General features: G+C 48.1%; 1 protein-coding gene across 1 annotated transcript in view; it reads right to left on the reverse strand.

Annotated features, from left to right (window-relative positions):
• Positions 1-9337, reverse strand: part of LOC119438100 (uncharacterized) — a 36111-nt gene extending 26774 nt beyond the window's left edge. Inside the window, exon 1 of the mRNA XM_049660480.1 lies at positions 8690-9337. Coding sequence (XP_049516437.1) covers positions 8690-9337 — 648 coding nt within the window. The remainder of the gene's footprint in view (positions 1-8689) is intronic.
• Positions 9338-19849: the final 10512 nt, after the last annotated feature.

Here is a 19849-nt window from a genome sequence, read left to right on the forward strand (position 1 = left end):
GATAATGCCCTCTGCCCCTCCTCACTCCTGCGTTCTTTTTCTTGTTTTTATTTTCTCGACACTGCGTTTGTTCGATGGCCGTCCCCATATAGCTCAACCATGTTTGCTCGGATGATGGCCCCATATAGGTTGCTTAAGAAAATCAAAATCGGGCAGTCTTACCCAACCAGCGCTTTATCAAACCGCATATTCTACACCGTAGCAACCAAAGCAGTGGAAAAGATACGGATGAAGCGTGCAAGAAGCCTGGCTAACGGCCATGTTCACCGAACACTGCATAACGTGACATGGCAGAGCGCTCTCTTCTCTCTCTCTCTCTCTCTCTCTCTATCTATCTAATCAAACATGCGAGTTCTATCTTTAGCCCACAATACCACTGTCCGTATAGAGCGAAAGAAAGAGCGGAGGCCACATGTCATCAGCAGCGCTGACGGCAAGCAATAGTGTGGAGCAAATATTCAGGACGCCGGATCTAGCAAGCGCAGCAAATCCCCGCGTGCCCTTATTCTAAACGCAAAAACCGAAGAGGAGCAGAAACTATACCACAGGCATCCTCGGGAAGCACTCGGCGCCCACTTTCTTTTTTAGAATATCACACTGAAAGAGAAATCGAAAAAAAAAAGGGGGGGTGGGCCACCGCACTCCGGCATTCCATCGCATACCGGTTGCGATATTTGATGAAAATGAAATCCCTGCCACGGGAACGCACAAAGAGGGGATTATGCAGATGCGACGCGTTATTAAGGCCCAATAGCGAGTGGCAGTGCGTCGGCTGCAGCCCAGCAGCTGGCGCCGCGCTGCGCCATACAATATATAATGCGCGCTGCGGAGGAGCCGAAGGAACGCGCGTCGGCGGCTGCTGCATAGCCGCGCGCGCCCAAAATCCCGGGGCCGACGCGACGTTCGACGGAGCAGAAACTGCCGGCAGCCTACGGCCGCGCGCGCAGGTTCCCCCAAAGTGCGACACGAGAGCTAGGCTGGCGCACGAAGCAAGCACCTTCTTCGTTCAGTGAGCGCGAGCCGAAGAACAGAAAGAAGGGAAACGTTGTTCTGAATAGTGAACTTCTGCCTCGCGTATACTGTAGAGGGTCGTTCGCGCGTTATCGTGGCAGGTGCGTGCTTGTCATTGCGTGAAAGCTCCCAGTTTGTGTGTAGACGAGCAAATGCGGCATAAAAGTGCGCAGCCGAGCATATACAGCACGGGAAGGCGCGAGACACGCGACTTCAAAGAATATGCCTGCGACATCGAAAGCGGTGGACAAGGCACGCACAGGCGCAAGTGTTTGCTTCATTTTTTTTTTCCTTTTTGGGTATTTTTTTTTCCCTTGACTAGCCGATATGTATATTCTGCAGAAATGAAGCGCGAAATGGACAACTCCAGCGTGAACACAAAAAAGGGAAGATTTCAGTTAAAGGATGGTACAGGTGCATGGTCTTTGCATACGAAAAACGATCACCAAGCACTGAGAGAACTTATGAACTGCACTGGCACTCCATGTACCTAATCTGTAATGTTGTTAATTTTTTTCCGGGCTAATGCGCAGCAATGACCCGCAGTTTCCGTAGCTAGGGAGACCGCCCCACTCGGGCTGACGAGGTTTAATCTCTGCTAGCTGTTTTACCAATAAACGTATATTTCGCCCTCTCTCTCTCTCTCTCTCGTACCATTGGGGTTTGTGAGGACTGCGATGAAGCGGACAGACGAAAAGTAGGCATGGAAACAGCATACAGAATCCAATCAATAGCACAAGAAAAATGAGGGATATATTTATCAGTTAGACATCGACCGCAGTCAGCGTCTGTCTTGTCGTCGTCGTCGTCGTCGTCGTCGTCGTCGTTGTTGTTGTTGTTGTTGTTGTTGTTGTTGTTGTTGTTGTTGTTGTTGTTGTTGTTGTTGTTGTTGTTGTTGTTGTTGTTGTTGTTGTTGTTGTTGTTGTTGTTGTTGTTGTTGTTGTTGTTGTTCTGACTGGTCGTGGCGCATACCCACAGTGGGGTATTGGCCTTGAATTGGGTGGTTAAGGTAAGCGGATAAAGACAAGGGAATTAGAAATTTGGATATTGAAATTCCGAAATTAAAATTTTTGTGTGAGGAAGAAGAGTAAAGTATATAAAACACAATCAAAACAAAACCGTGAATTAAAAAGAGGCAAAAAAAAAAATTCGCAGTTTCACCCGAAAGGCGAAGCATCAATTGCGATAGCAAATTAGTAGAGAGCTATACGGAGTAAGGATAGTAGTTTTATCAGCTGTATTAACTTAGACATGCAGCAGCACCAGCAACACGCAGAACTGTTGTCGACGCCGTCGGCGATTTGCCCGCGTTCGCACCGAACGCGCGCGGCGTTGGTGACTGTTGCTGGTGCCTATGGGGGCGGCTCGGAGGTTTTCGACGAGATCAGAACGGGACACTCGTCGAGCAGCGTCGGAAGTCTTTACCGCCTTCTCGCCTCGCGACGTTTTTATATAATTCCGCATTTGGTGCCGCAGCTAAACGTCGCCTCCTTTGCTGCATATAATTGCTATCGCAATAGTATGTATAAATGTAGCAAAGGAACTATGGTGGGGAGGGGGGAGGTGCGTTCAGTTAAGCTTGGTAATCGATTAGCTTCAGTGAGGTAATTTCGGACTGCCGAGCGAATATTACTGTTGCTGAAACCAGCAATAGAGGCCCCGAAAGACAGCGTAACATGCACAGATAAATCTAGGCCAATATTGCGAAGCGTAGTATTGTTATTCTCATTGAAGAAAGAAAGCCTACAAGATGACAGTATATAATCTATTGTATCCGCTTCGCCATAAATTGCGCACAATGGGGAAGGGACCACTCCAGACCTGTGTAGGTAGAAGTTTAACGTAGCGCAGCCATGGACCCGTCAAGTTTTCGTAGTGCAATCGCACGCATTCTCCTCTCGTGTCAAAGCCGACTAGCTCTTGGAGACGTTTGGCGCGAGCGTTACGCGCCCGTTTCTCGCCTTCTTAATGACATCTCGCGCTTTGAGACGCATGTTAAACGGCACCATCTCCGGGATCGGCCGACATTCTCCACTATGTTCCTAGTAGCAACTAGCGGCACGTAGCAACTGTGCGACGCTGCACCGCCTTCATGATGGGCCCAGGTTCGAACAATTTTTCACGTTTCATGGCTGCAATGCAAATGCCATCGTTTTGTTTTTATTGCGATAGCAATTATATGAACACTCCAAGAGGATTTCTGCCGTTCTCATGTTTTATAGCGGACAGGAAGAGAGACATGGTGAGGAAGGCAGGGAGGTTAACCAGATGTTAGAATGCGGTTTGCTACCCTGCACTGGGGTAGAGGAATAGGTGTTAGAAAAAGGACAGACAGAGAGTAAGAAAGAAAAGAAAGCACACAAAAAAAAACACTCACACCGGAAGAGCGTTCTAATCACAGTCGTTCAGATAGGCCGGTGGCTCGCAAGAAGCGCAGAAGCGCCTGCACGGCCTTCTTCTGCGACGTTAAGTCCAGTCTAGTGGTGGGGAATTCTTTCTTCCGACAGAGACCGGTCGTCCACTTGGTTGAACGCGTTGTTAAGAGATTGTCTCTGCACTGTACTGCGGGCAGTCGCACAAAATATGTTCAATCGACTCTTCATTGACGCAGTGGTCACAGGCTGCAGCGGAACGCATAGGCGTTGGTAAACGCAACGCCCAACCATAATCGGCACAAAAGAATTGCGTCTCCTTGGCGAAGCCTTGATGGTACTCGAAGCCTTAGGGTTGGGTCCAGTGAGTATAATTGAGCCTGCCTGAAGTGCGACTTATTCCTCTGTGACCTTGTGTGTTGGTGAGCAAGCATGCGGAGCTTCCGTGCAGCGTCAGTCCTAGAAAGTGGTATGGGTCATTGGTGATCCTCTTTATGGGCTGTGCGGGCAGCTTGATCGGCCCGTTCATTGCCGATAATTCCGCAGTGAGTTGGAAGCCACTGAAAAGTTATTCCATGCCCTATCTCAGTTAGATTGTGTATTGCCTCGGCAATCTCAAATACCAGCTGCTCGTGCGGTCCGCGGCGTAAAGGTGATCATAGAGACTGCAGAGCCGCCTTTGAGTCGCAGAAAATCGTCCATTTGTGTGTCACTTGATCACTAATGAAATGGAGCGCGGTACAAAGCGCTGCGAGCTCTGCTGCCGTCGATGTTATGACGTGAGACATCTTGAATTTAATAGTTGTGACCTTCGTTGGTATCACAACTGCCGAGGTGGAGCTGTTCGGCAGGGCGGAGCCGTCGGTGTATATACGGGCAGAGTCTTGGTACTTCTCGTACAACAGAAGTAAAATGAGCTGTTTAAGGGCTGGTGATGACAGCTCTGCTTTTTTCTGGATGCCACGTATTGTCAGGTTGATATTTGGCTGAGTAAGGCACCACGGAGGAATCGAAGGTCTTGCGGCAGGAGTGAAGCAAGTTGGTAATGATTCACCATGCGCGGTTACTGTTTGGCAGAAAGAGGTACGTGGTCTGTCCGCTGGTAGAGATGCCAGGTGGTGGCGGGGAGTCTGGGCATGATGTCTGATATGTGTTCTCAGTGCGTCAACCTCGCCACTGTTGATGCACTCCGAGGCAGGCCTAGACAAATGCGGAGCGCTTGGGCCTGAACACTGTGTATTGTGCGCAAACTCGTTTTGTTTGCCTTAGTTAAGGCTGGCAAGCTGTACCGCAGGAAGCCGGAAAACAGCACATTGTATAGTTGCAACATAACACTTGCGGACATTCCCCATATCTTTCCAGTGAAGAACCTAAACATGTGACAGATGCCTGTTAACCGCTTCTTCATGTATGATACATTAGGGCTCTATCACATGTCTCTGTCAATTACAACACCTAGAAACTTGTAAGATCGAATGTATGGTATTTGTTGCCTTTTATCAATAGGCTGTAGTTCATCATGGGCTTGCGTGTAAATGTCACAAGTGCTCATTTCTCAAACAATATTTCCAGACCTCGATTCCGGAGGTGAATAGCAGTTTGAGATGCACCTTTCTGGATCCTCGCTCGCAGTTGTAGGCCTGTTACTGCAGACGTCATCCGCATACATTGATAGCTTTACTGTGCTTGGCAGGTGCTCAAGGAGAGAAAGGAGAGTCAGATTGAACAGCACAAGGCTGAGTACACCGGCCTGGGTGATGCGGCTGTAGCTGCAATGTAGAGAAGTGTGGCCGTCCTCAGTGTTCACAAAAAAAAAGGATCGCATGTAGAGGTAGTCGCGTATCCATTGAAACATCCGGCCACCCACTCCTACCTCTTCGAGAGCAGCGAGTATGGCTTCATGAGTAACATTGTCATTTTGCCCCTTTCACGTCGAGGAACAAAAAAGTGCAAAGGCGCTTATGGCATTTTTCGTGCTGAACGTAGGTGACTAAGTGGACGACGTTATCAATCGATGATCGACCATGTCGAAAGCCCGTCATAGCCTCTGGGTAAATGTTGTGATACTCTAGGTGCCACTCCAGCAGGCGTCCTATAGGATCATCCTCTCCATTACTTTGCCCATACAACTAGCCAATGCAATCGGGCCATACGATGAGAGCTCCAACAGCGATTTGCCAGGATTCAGTAGTGGAACCAGGGGCGCTATAACGTAAAATGATTCCAAATTGTTTTGATTCCAAACTCCTGACGTCAAATTTACGTAACCACCTACGCAAGTATCGGGCGGTGACCCGCAGCGTTGTCTGAACAACCCAATCAAACAGTCTCCTCGTTTATAGGAGGTCACCTTTCTTCGCCTTCAAAACCAATAACATTGTCTACACTCAGCGGTTTTTCTTACCTAATTGGCTGACAAGAGGCGAGGAGCACGCTCTAGTGAAGAGGGTTTCGATGGGGCCGAGCCAGCACAGTGAAAATAGATAACCGCATGAAGAAGGTGGTGCCGGCTTCTCCGATTGGTCCGCTTCGCCTTACTTAGCTTGCGGTGGCTGGTAGAAAATCGCGGCGACGTGCAACGGAAGGATAAGAATGCCGCTAAAACGGATCCTCACCAAGGAAGCGTTGGCATAGCGAAGTCGCATACGTGCCGAAAGGGCTCGATAACGTTTTACTGCCACGCAAAAAAGGTTTATAATGCGCAAATAAATACATGCTCACCGGCAGGTGCGAGTAGCGAGGGCCTGATCAATCGGCGGGCAGCCATCTTCTATTCCTTTCGGAACGGGGCAGTCTGTGGCTACTGAGAAAAATTTTCGGTTTTGTTCGGCATATTAATGCATTTTTTTCGTGTACACATCACTTTGACGTGGTGCGTTTTTGCGGTTTTGTGAGGTCGCGTGACAGACAGGCGAAATGGGCGTAGCCAGAGAACATTGGACCAATATCAGAGGGCTAATGGTGAAAAGGCGTCGAATCAGGAATGATTATTTTTCTTTTGTGCGGTTTAATCATACATAACCAGTGTGTACACGTTATATCAGATGGAGAGCTATCGCGGTTTTTTGTGACGTCGCGTGACAAACTGGCGAAGTTGGGAGTGGCCCGAAAATGTTTTGACCAATCGTGGAGGCCGATTGCAGAAATTGGAATCAAAACAGTTTGCAATCATTTTACGTTATAGCGCCCCAGGCGACTGGTCTTCCAGCTTGTGGGGAGCCTGCCATCTCGCCAAGATTCACTGTACAGCTCTAAGAGAACAATGCTTGTGTGCTCACCCAGATAACATAGGGCTCTGTAAAAAAATGCCGTCAGGTCCTGGTGCCCATGTGCGTCCACACAAAGCTACAGTGCTGCCTTAAGTTCATGGCCTGAAAAAGGTAGATCCATGCGTTGATCACGCGGTGGTGGAGAGCTACTCGAAGGCGGAAAGTTGTTGGGAGAGGCGAGTTGACCGGATAATCTGGCGCAGAACTCTTCTGCCACGTGAATATCCGGTCACTGCTGTGAGAGGGCTAGAGCCCTGAAAGTGAACCGCTGCACGGGAAGTGTCCGGAGACCTCGTACCATCCTCCACAATTGCGATAAAGGCTTGCGAGGGTCTAGAGACTCACAAAAAGTAGCCCAGCGTTGCGATTCCAGCTTAACTAACTGGCACTGGATCTTCTTTTGCATGCGTCTGGCGGCCCGTAAATCATCTATTGCATTCGTGCGTTGGTATCTTCGTTCAGCACGTCGATGGATTGCTCGAAGTCGTTCTAATTCTCTATCAAATTCCGTTAGCTTTGAAGAGTGCACATAGTGCCTTGTACTGGGCTCTTGATTGTCTCCTCCAAGCGATGTGAAATGTTGTCTTGACAGTGCTCTTCCATGAGAGACTGACATTTGGTCCAGTTCACTCTTCGAATGGCATCATGTATCTTGGAAGCGGACAATCCTCTTATCTTCACGTGTGTGGGAATATGATCACTCCCATGTGTTTCTATATCCGCAAACTACCCAGCACGTCTGACGAGGCTTCGTGAGCTCAAACGCCAAGTCCAGACAGCTGCTGTACAGTGGAGCCACGTAGGAACGTAGGACTGCCGTCATTTAACAACAAATGTTCATTGTCATGAGCGACGGATACCAAATGTCTGCCTTTCGCGTTGATCTTCGTACTGCCCCACAGTGTCTGATGAGCGTTGAAATCCCCAATAATGACCCACGGGTCAGGAGTTGATGACAGGATGTCACGTAGTCTTGTTTGATCAAGTCGACTTGATGGAGATAGGTAAGCGCCCACAGCGGTGCTGGTAAGTTTCTTCTTTTTCACTGTTAAGCATATATATTGATTGTCGTCATGAGGTGCCACAGGCTGGAGAATATAAGTGAGATCGCAACGAATAAACACCATAACTTGCTGTTTTCACCAGTAGTAGATGACATAAGTGATTCATATCCAGAGAACCTGATTGTGCTGGATAAGTTTGGTTCCCAGATGACAATGATCGGAAACATATGGGCGTAAACGAACCGACCGAAATCAGCAATGAGCGATCTGAGTCCCCGGGCATTTCACTGAAATATTGCTGCTTTTCGGACCTCATCCCTGAAAGACAGTAGCTGTTGAGCCATGGTCTACTCAAGGGTTGCCAGCACCGGACTCAGAGCGTCCAGTACTTGAAGTGCACTTCTGGCTGACGGTGTCTGCATGTTGTTTAATAACACGCGAATTACACTCAATTGGGGTCGCAGAAGAGCTACCACTTGCTCATCTGTATGCTGCAACTGAGCCGATGCAGCACCTTGCTGTACTGGAGGCGGCTTCTGCTGTGGCTCTGCTACAGGTCGTGTAGGCGTAAGAGGGGGCCATTGCTTTGTAGCGAGAGATCTCCAGGTTTTCTCTCTTCCAACCTCGGCGTTCGCCGCGCTCAGAACAGCAGCTGGCGGTGTTCCTTGAAGAGTCGACATATTTTTAAAATGTTGACGTTGTCCAGTCGTGAGGGCCTTCGACGGTGACGTCGTCTTCGTCAGACTTTTTTAGCGGTCTCTTTGTGGGTTGAGGTGTCTCTCACCATTTGTTTAAGAATAGAAATCTCTTTCTTAATCTGTGGACAGTCTTTGGTAGAAGCACTGTGAGCACCCTGACAGTTAGGGCACTTCAATGTAGTTGCGCTGCCCTTGTCTTCTGAGTGGGGTTCGGCGCATCGCGGGCATACTGCGGAATTTCTGCAAACGCCCTTCATATGGCCTATCTTCTGGCAGTTAAAACACTGCATAGGTCTCAGAACAAATGGTCTAACTTGGTGGCGAAAGTGGCCTACCTTCACGTAGAAGGGAAGACAGTCGCCTTTGAACGTTATCCTGACACAACGTCCGTGGCCGAGGTTGCCGACGTACACAATTACGTTGTTTTCACTTGCTGGTATCATGAGAACTGGCAGGCCTGCATGAATAATTTCGTTGTCGATGTCATAAATGACTCCTGTTACAGTGGTACCATCAGTGGGCACGATGGATCGGACTTCTATGTTGCCCAGCTGTGTTATATGCTGCAATGTGCTCAGCGCACTCGGGTTCATCATATCGATCGCGAATGTGGTTTTCCTTGTATTCAGCCTGACATCCTTGATCTCATTCGGAACGATGTTTCCTAGATACAAGGAGAGTGCTTGTCTGTTGAGCATGCGTAGATTGTCAGTTGTGTTCTGCGGCACGAACAGGATGGAAGGACGCCATCGTTGAGGCGCAGTTTTCACGATGATCGAACTTGACGCCGAAGACGCGTTCATGATCGTTCGTTTGGCCTTGCAGTGCAGTACAGGTTGAAAGCTGTCTTTCGAGGACTCTTCACCTGAGGCGGAGCACAGCTCGGTGTCCTCGCTGTCACTAGATGTTTTTCCTCGCTTCCTCGAAGCGATTCCCGCAGGTGGACTGGAACCACACGGGGCCCCGTGAGGTTGTACATCCATCACCACAATATACGAGGTGGTAGACCCCACAATTGCAATTATAGAAGTCCAGATAAAACACAGAGACGGGTGAGATGATTTCCACAGAAGAAACACTTCGTCTTCCGGTTGGGCGCATAGCAATGCACGGGCCATTCTGCCTCATCCGGCCTATAGTCCGAATCTTGCGCCCTCCGACTTTTGGCTTTTCCCCAAACTTAAGGATCACTTTATGGGTCAACGCTACAGTTGTGATGCGGGGGTGGAAGCAGCAGTTCGGCAATGGTGTCACCAGCAGCCACCACAATTCTTCGCCGACGGCATGAAAAACCTTGTTTTGCGTTGGCGCAAGTATGTTGCCCGTAATAGGAACTATGTTGAAAAATTATGCCACCATTTGTAGCTGACATTGCAAGCTTTCCACTGATGCCTGTATCGTTGCTATCTGCCGAACACAAATAAAGGTATCACTTTGGAGGCATTACATTCTGTATCACCCTCGTATAACACGTGGTCGCTGATGACGTCACAGTGCGTGTTTTTCTCTCTTACGCTCGTCCAGTACTTATGTAGAACCAAATAATCGGCTTGTCGTAAGCTCGTGTTGAATGACCGGAGTATAAATCATGCCATCGGCGTCACACTGCCATCGTCACCATCGTCTTGCTGTCGTCACACACACGCTCGCGGCATACACATAACTGTTCGTCTTACACAAATACGTAGGTGCACCTGGTAACGCTTTGCGTAATCCCAAACGATGCTTGGTAGCCAGTTACCCCCAAAATGCTTCGCATAACATTGATTCGCGCAGTTCATGGGATCTGCTTCATTTTTTATTTATTTATTTTTCACTTGGCTATCCTCCTCTGGCGCCATTTTAATGCGGCTTCTAGGTCATTCTCGTTTTACTCTTTTCTTTTAGTTGAATTATTCATTTTATATCAAAGCTAATAAGACATCTGCAATCACTTCACATTCAGCAAGCTCCGTCACTTGCTTGATGTTTCATGTCGTATTTCACGCACGCGGACTATGGAATACGCAGCCGTGGCTTCGAAGGAATCCGTGCAGACACGTTCGCAAACGTACTTCTATAGTTCAGAGTATTCAATGATATTCTTCCCACTACATCGTCCTACGCGCAGTCCATCAGTTTGTGTATATATAGGCGCGCTGGGAACTATGTCTAATTCGACACTGCAAAAAACCGTCAGTGACTATGCTTTTACGTGCAAGCTCTGCCGACTGATTCTTTGTAAAGGATGGAGTTTCGTCAGCCCCATGCCAAAGTACTATTTGCCCTCATGCTGTTTTCAGGCCGCCTCCCCCCCCCGGGATAATTCACACGAACAAGCTTGCTCGTTCAGACGAACAATTGCCGCGGCACATAGCATGGCTCACTCGCGTCGCGGGTGCAAGACCCAATTCAATTTCAGTCAGCAAGCGAGGGATTCGTGGGCAAAAGCCGCAATCCTTCGCCTGTGCCGCACGTAGGTTCATCGAGCGCATTCAACTCCTCACATTTCGTACGACACTTAGCGCTGTTAACGCGCGAGCACAGTGGACATTCAAGATTGCATCATGGCAGCCATGCAGCTTAATTGCGGCTTTTAGCCAGCGCGCTCTCGTAGCGCCCTGTTACGCTCGGTATTCTATGTGCATTAACGCGTAGCCATGTACGCGATCGCACGTACTCTGGATCAGCGGGAGGTGATCAGTCGCAAAGTCGAAGCGTACAAGTATATATAGAAGCAGTATAGTCGGTTCAGCGACAAAGTGCGATCGGCACTATATGCAGAGAGCCACACATCTCCTAGGACATGTAGTACATACCTTCGAGTATACTCACATATACAGGTTTCGGGCGCTCTGCTATTAGACACCGTACAATAAGCAAGAGCGCAGATATGCGGGCACTTAATCGCACGTAGGGAACAATTGACGGAGCCGACAGCAGGTCTGTTGTCTCCTTCGCCTCTGACACTCTGACAGAAGTAAGGACAGGTTTGTGTATTATAATGAAAACTTTAGGCAGGAAAGCGGTCCGAAGAGTGTGCAAAGAAAGCGCGAAACGAGAGTTAAGCTATGGCACATAAAAGGGAGCTCACATAAGGGAAGGGAGCTGGCGTTCCGGATTTTCATGCTCGAAAAGTCATAAGCGGAGATTGCACCGACCCACATGCATTAATACTGCTGCTTTCCGCCGAGGAAGAAGACTAGAGTGAAAACACAAGTATTCAGGCGAGATGCATGGGGATGATAGAAGAGAACTTGCGTGCATACCACGCGCAGGTCCGGCGCGTTCAGTGGGGCGGGAAAAAAGTTCGGTAATATTGACATCGTCTTCGAAGTACACGCTACGTCACATACCATCCGCCGTAAATTGAGACAACACTCCATTCAAGAAAGTGAAGAAATAGCGGATAGCTGGATAGAGAGAGAAACGAAGAGGGAAAGGCAGGGAGTTTAACCAAGGACCTGCCCGGTTGGCTACCCTACACTTGGGGAGGGGGAAAGGGGAAGAATAGATAAGGAGAGAAAAGAAAAATAATGGTCAGTCATTCGCAGAGTCAGTGACAGGGGAATCTCCGCTGTCACAAGCGTTCGTATAATCCAGTATCCTTCACGAACTGCAAAAAGGCTTTTGTGGCCTTTTGCATGCAAGAGTGCATACGCCATGGTCCAAGGATCTTTTCTTGCGAGAGCGCTCCCGTTATCTAACAGGTTGAATTTAGCTTGGCGAGCACGTCGTTGAGTGTCAAAGGATGGGCAGTGACACAAAAGGTGCTCTAGAGTCTAATCGCACAGGAGCGTAGCCTATTATTGTAACAGTTAGCCCATTTATTGTAACAGTTAGCATCATGATCAAAATTATCATGCGAATACGCAAATTACGAAGACATCAATAACCAATTTTGACCAACCTTGCTCATTGAAACCCCGGCCCACGCAGCGTTTCCCAACAAACGCGCTCGGATATTGGGTAGTTCAACTTGCCGAATAATCTGTGGCTTTCGGTTGCCCTTTTCTTTCCTTTTTGGCTACCTGCTTTTACTTCTTTTTTGTAGCCAAGCAATAGCATTCTTTGATTTTGGGTGCATAATAATTGTTGACGCTTGTGCAGGCAGCTAAAATGCACATTTTCGTACTTATTTCTGCATTATTCCTCTATTATCTACCCATATGGAGCTGTCGCGACCGCAGCGTGGCCCAAGTACATATCACGATTTCTGCGATCATAGTATTGTTCTTGCCTGGATCGTCTGTTTTTCTATGCGTAAAGTTTACTATCTGTGACTGAGCAACATGTTTATTTGTCTTGTTTGACGCATTCTATACAGTGACGTTTGCTTAGATACGTAGATTTATTGGCGACTTATACGTACATTTAAATACCTTGTTGCGAGGTTTTGTGTATACAAGCAGTGAACTTTGTTTCCAGCGACACTTTTTTGCGCTTTATCAAGTTGTATCTTCGCATTAAGTATATTCCATTCTATCTTCGCATCCTGCTTTTTATATGTACTCACTGTTGCGACTATAATTTCGGTGCAATTACTCACAATACACGGCCTGATAACAGCTGCTCCTGCTCAATCCATTGCAACGAAGGACAGCGTTATTCAAGTTTTTCCCTGGCTGTTGCATATGTACAAAAATGTAGACAAGGTTCGTGAATGACATAGATTCATCAAAATATTTGTCCTCAACTTGTTAATTTCATGGCCTTTACGTTTTTCATATCAGCTACATGCACTGCGTTGCTGGTTTCGAACTGATATAGTTCTGAAGTTCACGTGATATTTTCTGTACTGATTAAATAGACAAAAAATGCGGAAGCATTGATATCAGTTATTTCTGCCACAATTTTGGGGACATACGAATATATTTTTATGCAAAAAAATACATACTTTACTTGTATTCACAGTGCGTAGCGTTCAATAATTCGTTTGTAGCATCTAATATACAATGGCATTGGCAACGACAATGCTGTTATTATTTGTGTATTTGATCCCTCGACAGATTCTATAAGGAGGAGGCCGCGCTGCAACCTGAGCCTCCCCCCCCCCCCCCCGAACAAAATTTCTGGCTACGTCACTGTAATCGCACCCGCACAAATTGCACGTCGCACTGTTGGCCATCCCTATTAGGAACTAATAGGTGTTGGTAAATGCGATGCCCATCCACATGCGGCACAGTAAAGTTGCTTTGCGAGCGAAGGGAGAGTCCAGGTGGTAGGCGAAGTCGCAAGTTAGGGTCGAGAGAGTGCAAGCGCGAGTTGGCGAAACCCGGTGAATTCCATCGTTAAAGTGTGATGAGGCGAGCAAGCGATTGAAGTTGCCGCGCAGCATCCGTTCTTGATAGTGGTATAGAAACACGCTGATGTTTTTGATGAGCCGAGTGCGCAGCTTCATCTGTGCTGTCGTTGCCGACAATTCCGGATAATATATATATATATATATATATATATATATATATATATATATATATATATATATACACGACCAGTAAAAAAACTGGTCATATAACAAGGCACTAAAACGCACGTTGTGTCCGGCTGCTGACATTTTTGTTTTATATGACGCTAATAAAAGAATCGTGCAGAAAAACGATAAACAAACATAATACTGCATCGCGCGTGCGTACGACAGCCAATTATAGAAGTAAGTTGACTTGATCTTTTGTAGCAATAGCTACATTACAGCAGGTTTTTGCCTCTTCGCCGTCGCCGCACTTTGAGCCATGGCCGCACTGTGACGTCACACCACGGCCCTCGATTATCCAGCAACTCGCCGCGCGCCACCGCTCCTGTGGTTGGGCGCTCGCCGCGCTCGTCGCAGTCGCCGCGGTCGCCGCGCGGCCACCGCTCCTGTGGTTGGTAGGGTGCCTCGATGCCAGCGCCTCCGTTCAGGGTGGTGCCATCCTTTGACCGCCCCGCGCCGCCGCTTTCTCGCTGCGACGCCATCTTGAGTCACAGCGAGCGGTTGCGAGTGCTTGGTGCCGGTGCTTAGTTCGAGACACAGTGCGCGCGGATGCTTCGCTGACGCTTCTACTTGCTGGACAGTGTTCAGCCGCATGAATGACAAGCTTGTCAAGTGCATCGAGTCGACATGACGGGCTGTTGTGTTCCCAAGTGCACCTGATCGACGCGTAAAGGGCTTCGTTGTTTACGCTTCCCCCGGGACCCAGAGCGAAAGAAGAGATGGGAAGCCCAAGTAAAGCGGTGTCACTGGAAGGCAACGGATAGCTCCTACATTTGCGAGGTAAGTGTCAAGAAAGTTTAGACTATCGCACCGTGTTTTTCATTTAAATAAGAAAGTATTCTCTGATCCTCGCACACGTACCTACGTTCGCTCACGAACTAAGCACTGCACCGATGCTGTCTGAGTAGCCTATGGTGTGCGAGCGCGCGTCGCATAGGCTTTTGCCGTTTTGATCGGCGCAGTCTATGCGAGTAGTACCCTTATTTTAAGGACTGACGAAGATGCTTCGACGCGAAATAGTCTTACATTAGCTACAAATCGCCCTGTAAACCACCTATTTTACTTTATCACGGGAAGCACACATCGTGTGTGTCTCCTGTTTCTTTTTTTTTTTCTCTGTTTCTTTTTTCGCTACTGGTTATTTGGGACTAAAGAACGCAGTGCTTCTTCTGGGGAGAGCGGAAGTTGCGTACGTGGCAAGCGAAGCATTGTGATTTTCTCTGATTTCTCAGCAGATATCTTGCGGATATCAGGTTGTTACGTTATATAGCTGATTTTTTAGACGAATATATTTGTAGCGTGGTGCTCGTAAGCCAATGGTCATTCGTGCTCATTCCCGATCGTAGTGGGTACTGTGACGGTCTTTAAATGCCTGTGCACGGTATGCCCAGGTGTAGTAGAGTTAAGGGGCATCATAGGACCAAAATGTTTCGGCGCTTTCTGGCATAGTGTCTGTTGTAGCCTGTGCATTTCTTCGAAACGTGTGAAGCGAGGTAATACAGCATTACTTCTGCGAAAATTTATTTTTAGGCACTGTAATGGGTTCTCTGTATTTACAAGGCAACTTTTCATATCAATAATCACTTTTGTTGTTTTACTTGTACTTAGAAACACTTTGAAGAGGACCAGTACGAGGGAAATCGACAGGATGGGCGCCGTCTGTTAAAGTCAACAGCCTTACATCATCGTGGACTAAATTTTCGAAGTGAAAAACATTGCTAATCTGTATCTGACTGCCTTAGTTTCATTTACGGTTTTTGTACGCGATATGTATGCAGTGTTGTTTATTTTTTCAATGTAGGTATCAGTGTTGTAATGGTTATTTATAAAATGTGCTGTACTAGACATCGATGTGTTTGGCTGATGCGACGTATTCGATGGTAGCTGATGTATTCTGGCTGGATATCTTGATTAATATTACCCGCGGTTGCGTTTTCTTGTTTGCATTCTTGTTTTCGATTTATATTGTGTGTAATAAGGTTGATGTACTCACTTGAACCCCCCCCCCCCATGTAATGAATAAATTTTTAAAAAACTCTCCCTATCCCGAATTGTGTGTGTCGAGCCTACCTTGCGAATTTTTTTGTTTATCTCGTCTTTCAACATAACCTTCAGGCGCCACACAGTACATATAATTTTTCATGTACATATCTCTTTCATGATTGACTGTACTAGACATTACTAAGTAAATGTATTTTCTTCATCGTTTGGTTTCTTGTGTGTACTACGCAAGATTGACACCGACAAGTTGCGTTACATTTTTCTCTACAGCACTAACTAAACCTTATTTTCACATCGCAGTTATTTTTACACCAGCTTAATGCTATCAGCACACAGTTTTGTGGGCAAAAAACGCAAAATTGCGCGTAGATATCGTCAAATAATTGCAACAAACGCGAAGAGCACGCGCAACGCAAGGGAAACTAACCGCCGTGCGCCAGTGGCTGGCTACTGTAAAGGAGGCGTGACGTGTAAACCAAAATACAACAGCGAAAAAGAAAAACTTCCACACACAGGGGTCGCAAACCTTATATACCAAGCATCCAAGCGCAAAAAAAAATAGTGCGTATTTCAAACATACACACGGCATGTTAAATGTAAATTGAATTAGGCAACTTGGGGCATGTTCCCGGCGCCATACATTTACGTCTTGGACCTTCGACGAGTTAACGGCTATTGGTTATAAAGATGTGCAGATGCGATACCGATAAAAAAATCCTCATCAAGGCAAAGCACTTGGAAGTGCGCCGCGAGTAACACTATTTATGAACGCAAGCGTAGCTGAGTCTCAGCTCGTGTGACTCAATATGGCGGCGCCAGCGGGGTTGTCTCCACCCTGGACGGCGGCGCTGGCATCGAGGCACCCTAGCCGTCGGGCACTCGCTGCGCCCTCTGTATGACGTCACACCCCGCGCTCCGCAGCTGTGATAACCCGGAGTATGGAAGGGGAGAGCTCGCGTCGCCGCAACCATAGTTGAGGCCGCAGTATGGATGGTGAGAAGTCGGCCAGCCTGCAGGAGGCCAGGGATTGCCGAAGAAATGAAGTGAATAGGAGACAGCGCGCTGAAGAGACTCAAGAGGAGCGTGCCGAACGGTTGTCACGCTCCTCCATTACTTTACCGATCATAGAAGCGTATTCATTGGTGTGAAAAATAGTTTTACCCGTTGGTTGACCACAACGTCTCTCCTTTCTTAGTCTAGTGGGAAACCACTAAGTGTAATAACAACACGTCTAACTACAAGCGAAGCCTAAGCGCAGCCGGGGGTCTGTAGCTATCGCTACTCTGCTAGGTTTAACCAGTGCTAAACCACAGCCAATTTTTTCGTCGTTCGTCTATTTCGACCGATAGTCATTTAATCCAATTTGCCGCATATTGTTGGTGACCTTGGTTCATATTCTGAAGGATGATTCCGTCCTCTTGTTCACGTGCTTGCTTCTTGTATAGCTGTAGCATCTGAAAGCAGATAATGCTTATTTCGCAAGCAGCAACAACCTGTAATTTTCTTTTTCGAACCTGCCTTTGTGCGTTTATCTTCTAACTTTATGCTCATACCTGCATACTAGATTCCACAGAAGAGCACGAAGGCACCTGTACCATTCGCATGCATGCATTGCACTGCTTACATATCACGAATGTACTTGCCGCGATGAGCCCGCATTCTCTTTTGGTGTTGAATAATGACGCGTGTACACCACTGGCTCAGTCAGTTGGCAAAGAACCTCTCTAGATGTGGAAGTTCTAGTGGTTTTACTCCTGGTCTACTCAAGTTTAGTTTCGCGCGTCAAATGGGCCAAAGCACGTACATCACGTCATCAAGTAGCATCAATTTAAAAAAAAAAAACGGTTCCGCAGTACAGTAGGGAGCTGCGTGCTGAAAAAAAATCGCATAAACCGCCCAAGTACACTCGTTCAAAATGTAAGTTTAAAAAAATGTAAGTGTAAGAGCCAATCGTTCGGCTAATTAGAGCATCATTTTTTTTAATTTCATAAAACCCACAGCTTTGCCGGTGACACAGATGAAAGCACTTCCATATATTGTATGCTTAATTTATAAGCATTTTCACGCGCATTCACTGGAATACCCCGGATGCAGCGCCATCCAAATGACCCCGAAGGTTTTACAATCTGAGATCTCTTCGAGGTAAGAACGGATACCACACTGAAGACAAATCACATTGTGCTGTGTACCTTTCGAAAAGCTTTCGTGGCAGAATTAATTGATACAAAAATGTTGCAGTTTCGCCCGAAAAGCGAAGCATCAATTGCGATGGCAAATTAGCAGAGAGCTATTCGGAGTAGGGATAGTAGTTTTATCGGCTGCATAAACTTGGACACATTCGCGTTCTAACTGAATTGACAAGCGTGGTGTCATCGCGCAGAAGCAAACATGAATAGATCACACTGAATGACCGCAGATAACGACTGTCAAAGCGCTGGCAGCAAGCGCAGCCGCCGCAGCGGGCGAAGGTTCGCGCGGTCTATCGCTTCAACGGAAACTGAGCGGCGAATGCACAGCGCATACAAAGGTCAGAGCCGTGTGGAGATAAGAGACGGTGCGGGCGACCGCCACCACAGCCAGTACAAGCGTAGTTGTTGGCAGAGTAGAAGCTGCCCTCCCCCTCCCTCCCGCGCTGCCTTCCCGCTTTCTTGCTTTCGCGTGGGAGATTGCGTTGCCAATTCCCATGCGCCCGGTTGCAAGACGCATTTGGTGCCGTAGCACAGCGTCGCCCCGCCTCCCTCCCTCCCATACCCCCATGGCCTTTCGCGCGACGGTCGCGTTTGCTTTCCGCTGTGCGTTCGCTCTCCGTGATAGGGCGCGTCCCCCGCGCGCTTTCACTCGCGCATACGGCGCGCGGCGACTATTTTATTGCCCTTGGAGTCAATACGGAACCTCACGGCGACGGCGACTATGACGCCGACGGCACAAATCCGGTTGAAGTGTGCCAGTTCCGCGTTGTGTTTCTGAATGCTAGTTCCAAGCTGCCTCTTTTTGTTTATTCTCTCTTCATACGCTTCATCGGCGGCGGCGGCGGCGGCGGCGGCGGCTGCTGCTGCTGCTGCTGCTGCTGCTGCTGCTGCTGCTGCTGCTGCTGCTGCTGCTGCTGCTGCTGCCGCTGCCGCTGCTGCTGCTGCTGCCGCCGCCGCTGCCGCCGCCGCCGCCGCCGCCGCCGCTGCCGCTGCCGCCACCGCCGCTGCCGCTGCCGCTGCCGCCGCCGCCGCCGCCGCCGCTGTTGTTGTTGTTGTTGTTGTTGTTGTTGTTGTTGTTGTTGTTGTTGTTGTTGTTGTTTCGTAAACCGGCATTCTCTCGGCTCTAGAAGGACTCAATCAGGAAAAACGCGCCAAAATTGCTAATGCTTGCTCAAGTAATGAAGCGAGAGGACATGCTGCGCACCTAGAAAGTAGCTACCACAGTACTAAATCTACCCATCATTTTCCGATCTCGGATTTGAAGTTAAGTGACATTTGTATTGCCCCCGAAAGAGTGGGGCATAAGTCAATGAGGAAGAAAGGAGACCCATTATTGAAGACGGACCAGATTTACTCCTGAAATTCGTAGGCATACCAGAAAGTTGATACCAATGGACGACAGTCTGCGCCACGTTGTTGGGGGGTGTGGGTGTTATCAGCACAGACCTTTTGAAGCCCCTGCCACGAAGCCACTAAAACTGGGCAAAACTCGCTCCTGTCCCTAGTTGAAAACTTCGCTCACGTGTACTCACTCGGTCGATGAAATGGAGCTAACGGATCCCTGCCAACTCTGTCTCTACTTGCCGACTCACATTTCACTCTACGGGACCTAGATGCAACGCTGTGCAGCCTTCGATGGCGCTGTGCTGTCGGCCCTGATCTCATTAGCAACCAAATGCTAACGAATCCGCCCACGGAACGAAGACACGAGCTCCTCTTCCTAATGATGTTTGGACCAGAGACGACATTCCACAGGGCGGTAGAGTGGCTTGGGTGGTGCCGATTCCTAAGCCTGGGAATTGCCTCTTACCTAGCCTCGTATCAGGCAGTATTGACATCTTGTACTTTCTGAACTT

Source organism: Dermacentor silvarum, chromosome 1 (assembly GCF_013339745.2).
Source record: "Dermacentor silvarum isolate Dsil-2018 chromosome 1, BIME_Dsil_1.4, whole genome shotgun sequence".
Taxonomy (NCBI): Eukaryota; Metazoa; Arthropoda; class Arachnida; order Ixodida; family Ixodidae; genus Dermacentor; species Dermacentor silvarum.